Source organism: Mixophyes fleayi, chromosome 2 (assembly GCF_038048845.1).
Source record: "Mixophyes fleayi isolate aMixFle1 chromosome 2, aMixFle1.hap1, whole genome shotgun sequence".
In the NCBI taxonomy this organism is placed as follows: Eukaryota; Metazoa; Chordata; class Amphibia; order Anura; family Limnodynastidae; genus Mixophyes; species Mixophyes fleayi.
In genome coordinates, this window is record NC_134403.1 from 1,190,006 (window position 1) to 1,208,187 (window position 18,182).

The 18,182-nt window shown below is 44.9% G+C and overlaps 1 protein-coding gene across 2 annotated transcripts in view; it reads left to right on the forward strand.

The window, feature by feature from the left end:
* Nucleotides 1–18,182, forward strand: part of XRRA1 (X-ray radiation resistance associated 1) — a 118,313-nt gene that overhangs the window by 8,151 nt on the left and 91,980 nt on the right. For both annotated transcript variants that reach the window (XM_075198317.1, XM_075198316.1), the window contains exon 2: nucleotides 13,066–13,155. In XM_075198317.1, coding sequence (XP_075054418.1) covers nucleotides 13,066–13,155 — 90 coding nt within the window. The remainder of the gene's footprint in view (nucleotides 1–13,065; nucleotides 13,156–18,182) is intronic.

Consider the following 18,182-nt stretch of genomic DNA (forward strand, 5'->3'; position numbering starts at 1 on the left):
TTCTCTTTTCCTCAGTATCTGCTCTTATCCTGTATATACAACTGCTCAGTACCACCTCTCCTGTCCTCAGTATCTGTTCTTATCCTGTATATACAACTGCTCAGTACCACCTCTCATGTTCTCACTATCTGCTCTTATCCTGTATATACATCTGCTCAGTACCACCTCTCATGTTCTCACTATCTGCTCTTATCCTGTATATACAACTTATCAGCACCACCTCTCATGTCCTCAGTATCTGCTCTTATCCTGTATATACAACTGCTCAGCACCACCTCTCATGTCCTCAGTATCTGCTCTTATCCTGTATATACAACTGCTCAGTACCACCTCTCATGTCCTCAGTATCTGCTCTTATCCTGTATATACAACTGCTCAGTATCACCTCTCATATCCTCAGTATCTGCTCTTATCCTGTATATACAACTGCTCAGTACCACCTCTCATGTTCTCAGTATCTGCTCTTATCCTGTATATACAACTGCTCAGTACAACCTCTCTTGTCCTCAGTATCTGCTCTTATCCTGTATATACAACTGCTCAGTACGACGTTTCATGTCCTCAGTATCTGCTCTTATCCTGTATATACAACTGCTCAGTACCACCTCTCCTGTCCTCAGTATCTGTTCTTATCCTGTATATACAACTGCTCAGTACCACCTCTCATGTTCTCACTATCTGCTCTTATCCTGTATATACATCTGCTCAGTACCACCTCTCATGTTCTCAGTATCTGCTCTTATCCTGTATATACAACTGCTCAGTACCACCTCTCCTGTCCTCAGTATCTGTTCTTATCCTGTATATACAACTGCTCAGTACCACCTCTCATGTTCTCACTATCTGCTCTTATCCTGTATATACATCTGCTCAGTACCACCTCTCATGTTCTCACTATCTGCTCTTATCCTGTATATACAACTTATCAGCACCACCTCTCATGTCCTCAGTATCTGCTCTTATCCTGTATATACAACTGCTCAGTACCACCTCTCATGTTCTTACTATCTGCTCTTATCCTGTATATACAACTGCTCAGTACCACCTCTCATGTCCTCAGTATCTGCTCTTATCCTGTATATACAACTGCTCAGCACCACCTCTCATGTCCTCAGTATCTGCTCTTATCCTGTATATACAACTGCTCAGTACCACCTCTCATGTTCTCAGTATCTGCTGTTATCCTGTATATACAACTGCTCAGTACCACCTCTCATGTTCTCAGTATCTGCTCTTATCCTGTATATACAACTGCTCAGTACCACCTCTCCTGTCCTCAGTATCTGCTCTTATCCTGTATATACAACTGCTCAGTACCACCTCTCCTGTCCTCAGTATCTGCTCTTATCCTGTATATACAACTGCTCAGTACCACCTCTCACGTTCTCAGTATCTGCTCTTATCCTGTATATACAACTGCTCAGTGCCACCTCTCATGTCCTCAGTATCTGTTCTTATCCTGTATATACAACTGCTCAGTACCACCTCTCATGTTCTCAGTATCTGCTCTTATCCTGTATATACAATTGCTCAGCACCACCTCTCATGTCCTCAGTATCTGCTCTTATCCTGTATATACAACTGCTCAGTACCACCTCTCATGTCCTCAGTATCTGTTCTTATCCTGTATATACAACTGCTCAGTACCACCTCTCATATCCTCAGTATCTGCTCTTATCCTGTATATACAACTGCTCAGTACCACCTCTCATATCCTCAGTATCTGCTCTTATCCTGTATATACAACTGCTCAGTACCACCTCTCATGTTCTCACTATCTGCTCTTATCCTGTATATACAACTGCTCAGTACCACCTCTCATGTCCTCAGTATCTGTTCTTATCCTGTATATACAACTGCCCAGTACCACCTCTCATGTCCTAAGTATCTGCTCTTATCCTGTATATACAACTGCTCAGCACCACCTCTCATGTCCTCAGTATCTGCTCTTATCCTGTATATACAACTGCTCAGTACCACCTCTCATGTCCTCAGTATCTGCTCTTATCCTGTATATACAACTGCTCAGTACCACCTCTCATGTCCTCAGTATCTGCTCTTATCCTGTATATACAACTGCTCAGTACCACCTCTCATGTTCTCAGTATCTGCTCTTATCCTGTATATACAACTGCTCAGTACCACCTCTCTTGTCCTCAGTTTCTGTTCTTATCCTGTATATACAACTGCTCAGTACCACCTCTCATGTCCTAAGTATCTGCTCTTATCCTGTATATACAACTGCTCAGTACCACCTCTCTTGTCCTCAGTATCTGCTCTTATCCTGTATATACAACTGCTCAGTACCACGTTTCATGTCCTCAGTATCTGCTCTTATCCTGTATATACAACTGCTCAGTACCACCTCTCTTTTCCTCAGTATCTGCTCTTATCCTGTATATACAACTGCTCAGTACCACCTCTCATGTTCTCAGTATCTGCTCTTATCCTGTATATACAACTGCTCAGTACCACCTCTCTTGTCCTCAGTATCTGCTCTTATCCTGTATATACAACTGCTCAGTACCACGTTTCATGTCCTCAGTATCTGCTCTTATCCTGTATATACAACTGCTCAGTACCACCTCTCATGTTCTCAGTATCTGCTCTTATCCTGTATATACAACTGCTCAGTACCACCTCTCATGTCCTCAGTATCTGCTCTTATCCTGTATATACAACTGCTCAGCACCACCTCTCATGTTCTCAGTATCTGCTCTTATCCTGTATATACAACTGCTCAGTACCACCTCTCATGTTCTCAGTATCTGCTCTTATCCTGTATATACCACTGCCCAGTACCACCTCTCATGTTCTCAGTATCTGTTCTTATACTGTATATACAACTGCTCAGTACCACCTCTCATGTCCTCAGTGTCTGCTCCTATCCTGTATATACAACTGCTCAGTACAACCTCTCATGTTCTCAGTATCTGCTCTTATCCTGTATATACCACTGCTCAGTACCACCTCTCATGTCCTCAGTATCTGCTCTTATCCTGTATATGCAACTGCTCAGTACCACCTCATATCCTCAGTATCTGCTCCTATCCTGTATATACAACTTCTCAGTACCACCTCTCATGTTCTCAGTATCTGCTCTTATCCTGTATATACAACTATACAGTTCCACCTCTCCTGTCCTCAGTATCTGCTCTTATCCTGTATATACAACTGCTCAGTACCACCTCTACTGTCCTCAGTATCTGCTCTTATCCTGTATATACAACTGCTCAATACCACCTCTCCTGTCCTCAGTATCTGCTCTTATCCTGTATATACAACTGCTCAGCACCACCTCTCATGTCCTCAGTATCTGCTCTTATCCTGTATATACAACTGCTCAGTACCACCTCTCATGTCCTCAGTATCTGTTCTTATCCTGTATATACAACTGCTCAGCACCACCTCTCATGTCCTCAGTATCTGCTCTTATCCTGTATATACAACTGCTCAGTACCACCTCTCATGTTCTCACTATCTGCTCTTATCCTGTATATACAGCTGCTCAGTACCACCTCTCATGTCCTCAGTATCTGTTCTTATCCTGTATATACAACTGCCCAGTACCACCTCTCATGTCCTAAGTATCTGCTCTTATCCTGTATATACAACTGCTCAGCACCACCTCTCATGTCCTCAGTATCTGCTCTTATCCTGTATATACAACTGCTCAGTACCACCTCTCATGTCCTCAGTATCTGCTCTTATCCTGTATATACAACTGCTCAGTACCACCTCTCATGTCCTCAGTATCTGCTCTTATCCTGTATATACAACTGCTCAGTACCACCTCTCATGTTCTCAGTATCTGCTCTTATCCTGTATATACAACTGCTCAGTACCACCTCTCTTGTCCTCAGTATCTGTTCTTATCCTGTATATACAACTGCTCAGTACCACCTCTCATGTCCTAAGTATCTGCTCTTATCCTGTATATACAACTGCTCAGTACCACCTCTCTTGTCCTCAGTATCTGCTCTTATCCTGTATATACAACTGCTCAGTACCACGTTTCATGTCCTCAGTATCTGCTCTTATCCTGTATATACAACTGCTCAGTACCACCTCTCTTGTCCTCAGTATCTGCTCTTATCCTGTATATACAACTGCTCAGTACCACCTCTCATGTTCTCAGTATCTGCTCTTATCCTGTATATACAACTGCTCAGTACCACCTCTCTTGTCCTCAGTATCTGCTCTTATCCTGTATATACAACTGCTCAGTACCACGTTTCATGTCCTCAGTATCTGCTCTTATCCTGTATATACAACTGCTCAGTACCACCTCTCATGTTCTCAGTATCTGCTCTTATCCTGTATATACAACTGCTCAGTACCACCTCTCATGTCCTCAGTATCTGCTCTTATCCTGTATATACAACTGCTCAGCACCACCTCTCATGTTCTCAGTATCTGCTCTTATCCTGTATATACAACTGCTCAGTACCACCTCTCATGTTCTCAGTATCTGCTCTTATGCTGTATATACAACTGCTCAGCACCACCTCTCATGTCCTCAGTATCTGCTCTTATCCTGTATATACAACTGCTCAGTACCACCTCTCATGTTCTCAGTATCTGCTGTTATCCTGTATATACAACTGCTCAGTACCACCTCTCATGTTCTCAGTATCTGCTCTTATCCTGTATATACAACTGCTCAGTACCACCTCTCCTGTCCTCAGTATCTGCTCTTATCCTGTATATACAACTGCTCAGTACCACCTCTCCTGTCCTCAGTATCTGCTGTTATCCTGTATATACAACTGCTCAGTACCACCTCTCCTGTCCTCAGTATCTGCTGTTATCCTGTATATACAACTGCTCAGTACCACCTCTCACGTTCTCAGTATCTGTATCATCATCAGTGATTTATATAGCGCCACTAATTCCGCAGCGCTGTACAGAGAACTCACTCACATCAGTCCCTGCCCCATTGGAGCTTACAGTCTAAATCCCCTAACACACACACACACACACACACACACACACATACACATCTCATCTCACTGTTTTTGGTATGTTATGTACGGCACTGCGGACCCTTTGTGGTGCCTTATAAATTAAAGATAATAATAATAGTATGTTTTTGGAGTGTGTGAGGATACAGAGAGAGAGCGCCATCACCCCGACCCTGCCGTGTATCGCACTGATAATAAGTGTCTCAGAGTTCTCACATATTCTAATTTTTAAAGTGTTAATTGAATATACAGTCCCTTGTAATAAGAGCTTCTCCAGTAATGTGCCGGTGCTCAGTGAATCAGGGTAACATGTGATATTATGATGTCTCACTTCTTTGTAGGGAGTAGTTCAAGGTTCCAATAATTGCTTTTTGCTCAAATTAATTTTTTAAATAACATAGGTCCCCATTCTGCAGAATGGGCTCTTCAGGGCTGGGATTCCTGTGTGACAGGATGTACCACTTATGTCACCCTGTACGAGTGTTGCTGGGGACAGGCTTGCCTTGCCTACGTCCCCATTTCTTTATCCCAAATGCGTCCTCTAACTGCAGTCGGGGTGGCTTGTTGCCACCACCAGGCTCCTACACTGGCACCCAGAACCGCGTTCTTCTGGGTAACTCTCGCTGCCAGTGTACCCCCTCACTGGGCACCTGGCTAGTGTACCCCCTCACTGGGCACCTGGCTAGTGTACTCCCTCACTGGGCACCTGGCTAGTGTACTCCCTCACTGGGCACCTGGCTAGTGTCCTCCCTCACTGGGCACCTGGCTAGTGTACTCCCTCACTGGGCACCTGGCTAGTGCACTCCCTCACTGGGCACCTGGCTAGTGTACTCCCTCACTGGGCACCTGGCTAGTGTCACCCCTCACTGGGCACCTGGCTAGTGTACCCCCTCACTGGGCACCTGGCTAGTGTACTCCCTCACTGGGCACCTGACTAGTGTACCCCCTCACTGGGCACCTGGCTAGTGTACTCCCTCACTGGGCACCTGGCTAGTGTACTCCCTCACTGGGCACCTGGCTAGTGTCACCCCTCACTGGGCACCTGGCTAGTGTACCCCCTCACTGGGCACCTGGCTAGTGTACCCCCTCACTGGGCACCTGACTAGTGTACCCCCTCACTGGGCACCTGGCTAGTGTACCCCCTCACTGGGCACCTGGCTAGTGTACTCCCTCACTGGGCACCTGGCTAGTGTACTCCCTCACTGGGCACCTGGCTAGTTTACCCCCTCACTGGGCACCTGGCTAGTGTACCCCCTCACTGGGCACCTGGCTAGTGTACTCCCTCACTGGGCACCTGGCTAGTGTACTCCCTCACTGGGCACCTGGCTAGTGTACTCCCTCACTGGGCACCTGGCTAGTGTACTCCCTCACTGGGCACCTGGCTAGTGTCACCCCTCACTGGGCACCTGGCTAGTGTACCCCCTCACTGGGCACCTGGCTAGTGTACTCCCTCACTGGGCACCTGGCTAGTGTCACCCCTCACTGGGCACCTGGCTAGTGTACCCCCTCACTGGGCACCTGGCTAGTGTACCCCCTCACTGGGCACCTGGCTAGTGTACCCCCTCACTGGGCACCTGGCTAGTGTACCCCCTCACTGGGCACCTGGCTAGTGTCACCCCTCACTGGGCACCTGGCTAGTGTACTCCCTCACTGGGCACCTGGCTAGTGTACTCCCTCACTGGGCACCTGGCTAGTGTCACCCCTCACTGGGCACCTGGCTAGTGTACTCCCTCACTGGGCACCTGGCTAGTGTACTCCCTCACTGGGCACCTGGCTAGTGTCACCCCTCACTGGGCACCTGGCTAGTGTACCCCCTCACTGGGCACCTGGCTAGTGTACCCCCTCACTGGGCACCTGGCTAGTGTACTCCCTCACTGGGCACCTGGCTAGTGTACCCCCTCACTGGGCACCTGGCTAGTGTACCCCCTCACTGGGCACCTGGCTAGTGTACCCCCTCACTGGGCACCTGGCTAGTGTACCCCCTCACTGGGCACCTGGCTAGTGTACTCCCTCACTGGGCACCTGGCTAGTGTACCCCCTCACTGGGCACCTGGCTAGTGTACCCCCTCACTGGGCACCTGGCTAGTGTACCCCCTCACTGGGCACCTGGCTAGTGTACTCCCTCACTGGGCACCTGGCTAGTGTACTCCCTCACTGGGCACCTGGCTAGTGTACCCCCTCACTGGGCACCTGGCTAGTGTACCCCCTCACTGGGCACCTGGCTAGTGTACCCCCTCACTGGGCACCTGGCTAGTGTCACCCCTCACTGGGCACCTGGCTAGTGTACCCCCTCACTGGGCACCTGGCTAGTGTACCCCCTCACTGGGCACCTGGCTAGTGTACCCCCTCACTGGGCACCTGGCTAGTGTACCCCCTCACTGGGCACCTGGCTAGTGTACTCCCTCACTGGGCACCTGGCTAGTGTACTCCCTCACTGGGCACCTGGCTAGTGTACTCCCTCACTGGGCACCTGGCTAGTGTACCCCCTCACTGGGCACCTGGCTAGTGTACTCCCTCACTGGGCACCTGGCTAGTGTACCCCCTCACTGGGCACCTGGCTAGTTTACCCCCTCACTGGGCACCTGGCTAGTGTAGCCCTCACTGGGCACCTGGCTAGTGTACCCCCTCACTGGGCACCTGGCTAGTGTACTCCCTCACTGGGCACCTGGCTAGTGTACTCCCTCACTGGGCACCTGGCTAGAACAGCCAGATAACGCATTACATTGGTCTAATCTGTAGGTCACAGGATATACAGCAGGTAAGTAGGCGTCAAAGGCTCTATGCTCTAGAAGCAGTGATGTTTATTAGTTCATGTGTCCTAGTAAGGACAGTTACACTAGTTTGAGGTACTAGTGATATCCAGAAGTACAGATGTATTAATGATACATTACACGGTAAGACAGTGCTCCTTATATATACATTCTGACACACATGTTAGTGGGGGGTAACCCCGCCTCTGATCCTAGATGGCTCCACAAAGAATGAGAAAATACATCAGATATTTAGTATCAGGATGTAATATGTTCTCCAAACGTGGATTTAAAAGCAATGCAAAGTTAACAAATGTTATATCAATCTGTGATATCCTAAATCACGTTGTTCAGATGCCTCCTTTCACTTTAACAAGGCTGGATCACAGGAAACTGTTATACCTTCTGATGTTAGTAAAGGTGTCAGCGGTGGTAATGGGGATATTAAGTCACAACACTTCTGTAACAGGTTTCTGTTTATTAAAGATGATAACAGATGAATGCAGGTACTCACAGCTGCTTGTAGTACAGCAGTAACAGATGAATGCAGGTACTCACAGCTGCTCGTAGTACAGCAGTAACAACAGATGAATGCAGGTACTCACAGCTGCTCGTAGTACAGCAGTAACAGATGAATGCAGGTACTCACAGCTGCTCGTAGTACAGCAGTAACAACAGATAATTGCAGGTACTCACAGCTGCTCGTAGTACAGCAGTAACAACAGATGAATGCAGGTACTCACAGCTGCTCGTAGTACAGCAGTAACAGATGAATGCAGGTACTCACAGCTGCTCGTAGTACAGCAGTAACAGATGAATGCAGGTACTCACAGCTGCTCGTAGTACAGCAGTAACAGATGAATGCAGGTACTCACAGCTGCTCGTAGTACAGCAGTAACAACAGATGAATGCAGGTACTCACAGCTGCTCGTAGTACAGCAGTAACAGATGAATGCAGGTACTCACAGCTGCTCGTAGTACAGCAGTAACAACAGATGAATGCAGGTACTCACAGCTGCTCGTAGTACAGCAGTTACAGATGAATGCAGGTACTCACAGCTGCTCGTAGTACAGCAGTAACAACAGATGAATGCAGGTACTCACAGCTGCTCGTAGTACAGCAGTAACAACAGATGAATGCAGGTACTCACAGCTGCTCGTAGTACAGCAGTAACAACAGATGAATGCAGGTACTCACAGCTGCTCGTAGTACAGCAGTAACAGATGAATGCAGGTACTCACAGCTGCCCATAGTACAGCAGTAACAGATGAATGCAGGTACTCACAGCTGCTCGTAGTACAGCAGTAACAGATGAATGCAGGTACTCACAGCTGCTCGTAGTACAGCAGTAACAACAGATGAATGCAGGTACTCACGGCTGCTCGTAGTACAGCAGTTACAGATGAATGCAGGTACTCACAGCTGCTCGTAGTACAGCAGTAACAACAGATGAATGCAGGTACTCACAGCTGCTCGTAGTACATCAGTAACAGATGAATGCAGGTACTCACAGCTGCTCGTAGTACAGCAGTAACAGATGAATGCAGGTACTCACAGCTGCCCATAGTACAGCAGTAACAGATGAATGCAGGTACTCACAGCTGCTCGTAGTACAGCAGTAACAGATGAATGCAGGTACTCACAGCTGCTCGTAGTACAGCAGTAACAGATGAATGCAGGTACTCACAGCTGCTCGTAGTACAGCAGTAACAGATGAATGCAGGTACTCACAGCTGCTCGTAGTACAGCAGTAACAACAGATGAATGCAGGTACTCACAGCTGCTCGTAGTACAGCAGTAACAACAGATGAATGCAGGTATTCACAGCTGCTCGTAGTACAGCAGTAACAGATGAATGCAGGTACTCACAGCTGCTCGTAGTACAGCAGTAACAGATGAATGCAGGTACTCACAGCTGCTCGTAGTACAGCAGTAACAACAGATGAATGCAGGTACTCACAGCTGCTCGTAGTACAGCAGTAACAACAGATGAATGCAGGTATTCACAGCTGCTCGTAGTACAGCAGTAACAGATGAATGCAGGTACTCACAGCTGCTCGTAGTACAGCAGTAACAGATGAATGCAGGTACTCACAGCTGCTAGTAGTACAGCAGTAACAACAGATGAATGCAGGTACTCACAGCTGCTAGTATTACAGCAGTATTCAGCAGTAACAGATGAATGCAGGTACTCACAGCTGCTAGTAGTACAGCAGTAACAACAGATGAATGCAGGTACTCACAGCTGCTCGTAGTACAGCAGTAACAAATGAATGCAGGTACTCTCAGCTGCTAGTAGTACAGCAGTATTCAGCAGTAACAGATGAATGCAGGTACTCACAGCTGCTTGTTAGTACAGCAGTATTCAGCATTAACAGATGAATGCAGGTACTCTCAGCTGCTAGTAGTACAGCAGTATTCAGCAGTAACAGATGAATGCAGGTACTCACAGCTGCTAGTAGTACAGCAGTATTCAGCTGTAACAGATGAATGCAGGTACTCACAGCTGCTAGTAGTACAGCAGTAACAACAGATGAATGCAGGTACTCACAGCTGCTCGTAGCACAGCAGTAACGACAGATGAATGCAGGTACTCACAGCTGCTCGTAGTACAGCAGTTACAGATGAATGCAGGTACTCACAGCTGCTAGTAGTACAGCAGTAACAACAGATGAATGCAGGTACTCACAGCTGCTCGTAGTACAGCAGTAACGACAGATGAATGCAGGTACTCACAGCTGCTCGTAGTACAGCAGTTACAGATGAATGCAGGTACTCACAGCTGCTCGTAGTACAGCAGTAACGACAGATGAATGCAGGTACTCACAGCTGCTCGTAGTACAGCAGTAACAGATGAATGCAGGTACTCACAGCTGCTCGTAGTACAGCAGTAACAACAGATGAATGCAGGTACTCACAGCTGCTCGTAGTACAGCAGTTACAGATGAATGCAGGTACTCACAGCTGCTCGTAGTACAGCAGTTACAGATGAATGCAGGTACTCACAGCTGCTCGTAGTACAGCAGTAACAGATGAATGCAGGTACTCACAGCTGCTCGTAGTACAGCAGTAACAACAGATGAATGCAGGTACTCACAGCTGCTCGTAGTACAGCAGTAACAACAGATGAATGCAGGTACTCACAGCTGCTCGTAGTACAGCAGTAACAACAGATGAATGCAGGTACTCAGCTGCTAGTAGTACAGCAGTAACAGATGAATGCAGGTACTCACAGCTGCTTGTTAGTACTCAGCAGTGACAACAGTTGCAGCAATCAGGCCATACAGATATACAGTACACACTGGTATATATACAATATATATGTATGCTACAGCCGTGCAGTTTATTTTGTGGCACAGACTCTCCTACTATATATGTTGGATACCGTAGGAGCCTCTGGTTATATACTGGGCACTTCTGCGGGCTGTATATTATATTCGGCAGCAGCTTACTGTGATGCGTTGTCTCTTCAGTGTCTGTAATGGGAGTGAGGCGCGAACAGCCGAACTTCCGGTTTCAGAGGTCTGGCCATGCGCAGTAGCGCAGTATGGACATTGGAGTCCTGCCCCACTTCCTGTGTCCTCCTAGACCACCGGGGAAGTAGTGGTTGCCGTAGAACACGATATAGGAAAGGGAGCAAAGTGCCGCTACTACCAATAGTAACGACTCTCTGTGCTGCTTTCAGGATAAAAAGATGTGCCGGTCACATCACCTGAAAATAATTGATTAGCAGGAGGCTTCCTATAGAAAAGTTACAAGAACCATTCTCCACCCCTGGCCCTGTCTTAGAAATAAATACATTTCCTATACAGAAGTACAGAAGTACAACACAATATAAATAAATCAGTAAGTTTGCAATGGTGTAACGTGGCGCCAGCACCACTAATAGAAATAAATATCTACAATAAATGATTTTTACGTGATCCAGCCTGTGCGGATATGTGGTTCTCACATCACTCAGACACGGTATTAGAGGAAAAATAGAAGGATGATTTATTCTGCAGAACAGGATTATTAGTATTATTAATTTTTATTTATAGGGCGCCACTAGGTATCCGTAGCGCCGTACAGGGACAGACAGAAACACGATACAGGGTGAGACAGCACAGTACAGTTAACAGAAATCACAGTAACTCAGAAGCTCAATGAACAGCTAGATTAGAGGTGAGCGCCCCCAGCGGGGTAGAGACAGGGGCACGGAGGACCTCACGGAGGAGACAAGGAGCTGGAGAGCAGAGTTAAGGTGGTGGAGAACAGAAGGAGAGGAGGTCCTGCTCGGAGGAGCGTACAATCTAAGGGGAGGGTAGGACGGACAGAGACACAATGGTAGGAGGAGGGAATGGGGAGAACGGAGGCAGAGACGGAAAGGGGGTGGAGAGGAGAATGAAAAGGAGGGAAGTAGGAGGGGGACAGGAGAGGGAGGGGGGTAGGGGGATTAAATACAGCACAGCCCCGTAATGATAGCAGGTCCAACAGGTGAGGGAACCAGTTCAGATAAATCCAGTGAGATATTTTCCACAGCAACTCTCTGGCAGAGCATCACCTCTTGGTCAAAGTCAGTCACACATGTGTCCAGCTCCCAGGGTAGCCTCTTTTATCACCTCCTAATCCCGCCTTGAGATCTGCCTGTCCAGGGAAGTTGTAAAAGGTCTTGATTTGTGGGCTGCTTACACTATCCAGCCACCTCCCCAGGTGTCTTCACTCAGGTGACCCCTGCTGAGTCAGGCTCCTGGCTGTCTGAGAGCTCACTAGTGGACAATGGGGAGCAAACAGAAATAACAATGGTAGCTTAATTCACTCAACTCCTGAGTGTTCCCTGTGGAGGTGGAATTTAACACCTGAAGTATTCTATCTGATACTTCCTGATAACAACATGGCTGAAAAGTGCAGTTCAGGTATGGAGTAGATTAAGGGGTTGTAACATCATACTACATGCCTGTTATTTTATACAGCCGCATCCAGAACATGAATCATCGTGATTAAACCTGGATGGACGTTAAACGGTCTGTCTGGGCTGCCTGAATTATAATAGGTTTGATGTGTATGTATGTTAGGGAATTTAGACTGTAAGCTCCAATGGGGCAGGGACTGATGTGAGTGAGTTCTCTGTACAGCGCTGCAGAATCGGTGGCGCTATACAAATAGATGATGATGATGATGCATGCCATTGTTAATTGTAAGTAGTAATTAAGAATTGAGTTAGTATTAGATAATATACGATATATGGGAATATCAGATCATATAAGATATATGAAGTGCAGATTGCATCTCAGTCCAACACGCTGTTAAGGAGAATATTTCTACATACATAGGACAATCACTAACGTTCTCACCATTGTTGTATAAACAGAGGCTGCGGGATTGTACAGAATGGCCTCCGGTGGACCACACATGACCAATTGCTTCCCGGCTAGGAGTCTTTTCCGAACATCTACTAGAGGTAAATTGTTTGTCATTTGTTGACAATAATCAGTGAAATTGGATCACAGCAACTGTATGTACATTGTATAAGCAACAATAATAATATCATCAATATAATGTTAATTAATTGCTCAGTGTAAACCAATCAGGCAGTATCAGGACTTTGTATGAATGTGTCTGTATTTATATCTATGTAAAGTTTGTTATGTTGTCTTTTCTCTCCTCCTCCCAGCAGAGTCTTTGTCTTACCCCCCCCACATGTCATTGTCCTGGGAATAGTGACTCTGTAGATTTTACCTGTCATTCGTAATCCCTTTAATTGCCAGGAGCATAAACTCTGTTTTACCAGCAGTGTAAGGGGTGTCAGAGCACATGACGGGGTGGTAGATCCCCCCCTGCTCCAACATCAGGGCTGCCAGCTGTCTGCTCCATGCCGACGCGTCGTGTCTAAGTGCAGGGAGCAGCCGTTCTGCCATGGCTGAGGCCTGGGGAATGACCAGCACCCATCCCCATCTTCCATATGATTTGTCCTATGCATTACACATAATTATCTAAACTGTATCTAACATGTGCATTTAGTGCCGGTACCTGCTCCAAACAGCCCATTGGAAGCACCACAATTGTTCTTGTTGTCTTGTCCTTACCTGCTCCGGGCCCCTTCATACTGCACAGAGAATTAATTTACTTTCAGACATTTGTTGGGAGGGGGAGAGAAGACCCCACTTATGGCTGCCTGTTGTACATAAAGGGACATATAAAGCGCTACGGAATATGTTAGCACTATATAAATATATGATGATGATGAAAGGGACGTAATGCGCATGAAACGGGTGCACGCACTCCCGGAGGAGCGGTGATGAATTCGGGTGTAGGTCTGCTACACAAGACAGGATATGTCCAATACATGTGTGGAATATAAACTCAGAACCCACAGAAAAAACTCTTTTCAATAAATGTCACCTGTTAATAATATAGTCATTAATGGCAAAATGTTAAAAAATAAAAAAGTTGTTTTTGTTTTTTCTCTCTCCATGAATAACATTTATTAGGATGTAATTAATGTCTACTGAACATAAAATACATTGTTACAGTTGCTCCTGATACAGACACATTATAGCTGTATACACAGCCGTCATTACTACTGATCAGGACTTAGACTAACCCTGTACCTGGAGCCAGAGATACGGCTCAGAGCTTGAATCAGACATTGCTGCGTGTGCTCACGATTGGCACCCCTTGAATGTTGTTGAAGTCGTATAATTGGATGAACGAAAGTATATTGGTTTAATATTGTTTAGCCATGCAAATGCGATCCGTACGCTACGTAACGCGTGGCGTGGTGCGTTCGCACGGTAAAATACGCACACACTCACATTACAACATTTAGTTATTTATATAATTCATATTCATATTGGTTCCGTTACACTGTAATTTAGGAGCAGATAGTATTTGGTTTATTATTAGTCTATATATATATATATATATATATATATATATATATATATATAGTGATTATATGTACACTTCAGTGATATTCAAGGTTCAGGTTATAGGAAAGGTACCACGCCTGGTGTCATATTAAAGCCCCATTCATCAGCAGCTGTCCGGTGCAGTCCGCAAAGAGATCACACATTGCATACTTTAGTTATTGATATTAGAGAATAAACCTTTGTATGATGCTGGCTATGAAAGGAGCAGACCCCCTGGAGAGATGACCCCCTCCTTTGGATTCCTTAGATTGAATCAGCCTATGATCTGTTTACCCTGAACCCACCGAACGTCTGGACCTATAGAAGCAAGCTACGTCATCTCTATTGTTCACAATGAAACACTGACTGTATATATAATAGCCGTATCCCCCACCAGCCTCAGTCACTTCTGACACAGTATTCTAAGCAGATATACTGTCCATTGGGTCCCGTGGTTGCGCAGCAAGCGCAATGCGATAAGAGCGCGGTATGTATGTATGTAACTTTTGGTATTGGCTGTACTGTACTTTATTACAATATAATAATGTATTGAATTGTTGACTATTTACATCTGCTAAAATAAATAACTTTGTGCGTTAGAAACACAATACAATCGCTTGGGCAATGCTTATTTCAAAACGATAAAATTACTTTAATAATTTGGGGGCTCTTGAGTTAGGAGGTTACGTTGCCGGAAGGTATGCAACGCTGACGGAATTCGGTTCCTCAACAAAGGGTGGATATTGACAGACGCGTCTCATATGGGAAAGAACGCAATGTGTTCAAAACATGTTGTCCATTTTGTGTTGAGAAGCCGAATGTCCGTAGTTGCGTAATCTGAAGGAATGCTAACTAGAATCTAGGGACAAGAAAGAAAAATGTTTCTTTTTATTGTCGTTTTGCGTTTTAAAGGGTATTGCATTGCCTAGTGTATGTGTGCTTCCTGTTTAGCGTGTATGAACTTCTGGTATTGTTAACACGTGTTTAAACAATCATGTTCATAGTCTGTTATATATGTAACATAGTCTACATGTGTGTTAATATGTTCATAGTCTGTTATATAAGCATTTGTTAAAACCTCTGTAAGACTACCATTGTTTGGGAAATCTATTTTCTGTGCAGAAAACAAAAGGTTGTATGTGACTGGTATGCATAAAGATAAGGGAAGAATTTGCATACTGCTGAATACAGACAAAGAGGTGATTTACTATTGAAAAGACAGAGATATCGGTTGCTGCCTGACCAGGGAAACTGGATGAGCAAGGTTGTGTTTGAAATAAGAACAATTTAATAGGTAGTATGTGGATTTTTTACGTAACATACGGTGTAATTTAATAGGTAGTATGTGGATTTTTTATGTAACATACGGTGCAGTTTAATAAGTAGTATGTGGATTTTTTATGTAGCATACGGTGTTATAAGTAGTATACAGGGTATACGGTGTTATAGGTAATATACAGTATTCTAAGCTGTATATGGTGTGGGTTCAGGTAGTATGTGGATTTTTATGTAGCATACGGTTTTATAAGTAGTATACAGGTTATCCGGTGTTATAGGTAATATACAGTATTCTAAGCTGTATATGGTGTGGGTTCAGGTAGTATGTGGATTTTTTTATGTAGCATACACTGTTATAGGTAATATACAGTATTCTAAGCTGTATATGGTGTGGGAATAGATAGTATGTGGATTTTTTATGTAGCATACAGTGTATTGAAGAAGCACGTGATTTAAATAAGTAGTATACAGGGTATACGGTGAAAACAGACTTTGTGGTAGAGTCCAGGGTTTCGAGGAGCTGATAGCCCTTTAGTCTGCAATGATATTTCTGTGTTAGGAGGTGTGTGGGCGTAGCCTGTGAAACCATCCACGGATAAAAATCTCTAGTAGGTTCTGTTTGAAAGGAGAACACGTAAAAAAAAGTAGCGTACCGGAAGTGTGCGTTGCAAAGCGTGGAGAACTGAGCGCAATTTGTCAGGGGCGGATCGTACAGCCAATACCAAAAAATGTGAAAACTAACTAGTAACTTGTATGTTGTTTTAAGTAATGTTAAAAGTAATGTTTCAGGACAAAGAAAAGGAATGATCCCACCAGCAGGGGCAGCGGCTGAAAGTAGTGAGAATAATGTAAAGGTTAACACAGGGGAAGACATCCATTGTACTGCAGCAGCAATTTCAGCAACTAGTCATAGTGATTTGGTAGACTTACATCCTGTCTGCACTACAACAGTTCCCAATGGGAAAGCGGACAGAGATGGTGATGTTAAAGTTCTTATGGATGGCCTCAGGGAAAACTTGAAAAGAAGGGTGCAAACTTCATTACCAAACTGGAGAGGAATCAGTGCTCTCAGGGAGTCAGTTATAGGACATGATAAAAGTATAAATGAACAGAAAGAGACACTAAGTGATAGGGTAATGATGGTAAGTATCCCAGCACTAGAGGGACTGCACACACGACCACCAGCATACAACCCACAGAACAGGAAACCCAGAATAGTGAGATGTTACAATTGCAGAGAAGAAGGACACATTAGGAGAGATTGTAAAAAGGAAGAGAAACAACATGAGTTGAGGAAGTGTTTTCAATGCAATAAAATAGGACACCTAGCAAAACATTGTGCAGACATGACAGGGACGTGCTTCTACTGCCGTAAGAAGGGACACATGAGTAGGAACTGTGTAGAGAGAAGAATGGATACCTGGGTTGGAAATCACATAGACATCCACAAAGGAGGCGTTCACTTCTCTCAGAGGTTCCCCTACAATTGATTGCACACTCTGTAACAACTAATATTTTGGGGGAGAAATATAGCCGACTCTAGAGTTAATCTGTGGTAAGTATTAATGTGCAAAATGTAGAAAGAAACTTATTTGAACGGTAATCTTTGTTGATTTTATTTGTTTGTTTTATGTTGTCACATGTTTGCTTTCCTAAATCGCTGGCCGATGGAAAAGAATGGAAATGTTTGTTTTGTTTGCTGTTTTAAGATAACTATCTTGTTTTTCTTCTCACAGATAAGGGTACACAGAAGATATATAAACTTAGTGTTTAAAAGGGATGAGATAGAGAAATAGAAGAATTACTCTTGAAAGACTAATTAACAATAGACAAATGGAACACTCTTTGTTTTAGACTGCAGTGTCTCATGATAATTTGTTTGGCTGAGAATCATTATCCAGCAATGAAGTATATACATACTTTGCTCCAAAATATGGTTTATGTATCTCAGATGAGTCATCAACAGTTAATTTTTACATTTCTCTATTATAAGTTAGGAAAGTCCGTTGAAAAGGTATGTAGTCAATGAGATACCGAGTTCTTAATGAACAAATGACGGACGACACTGGATTGCACGGTTAAGACCCCCTAGTCATTCTTGGGAGGGATCATAGTTAAATGAATACAGTTATTTCCCCATAGAGTCAGAGTCCAATCCAGCTGTCATTTTGTTGTAAAAATCTCCCTTTCTGCATGTATGTTTGTATTCAAATCTTTGTATTCCCATCATTCATTGCTTTCTTATTTCTCATTCTTTACACAAACGCTAGTCTCTCTCTCTCTCTCTCTCTCTCTCTCT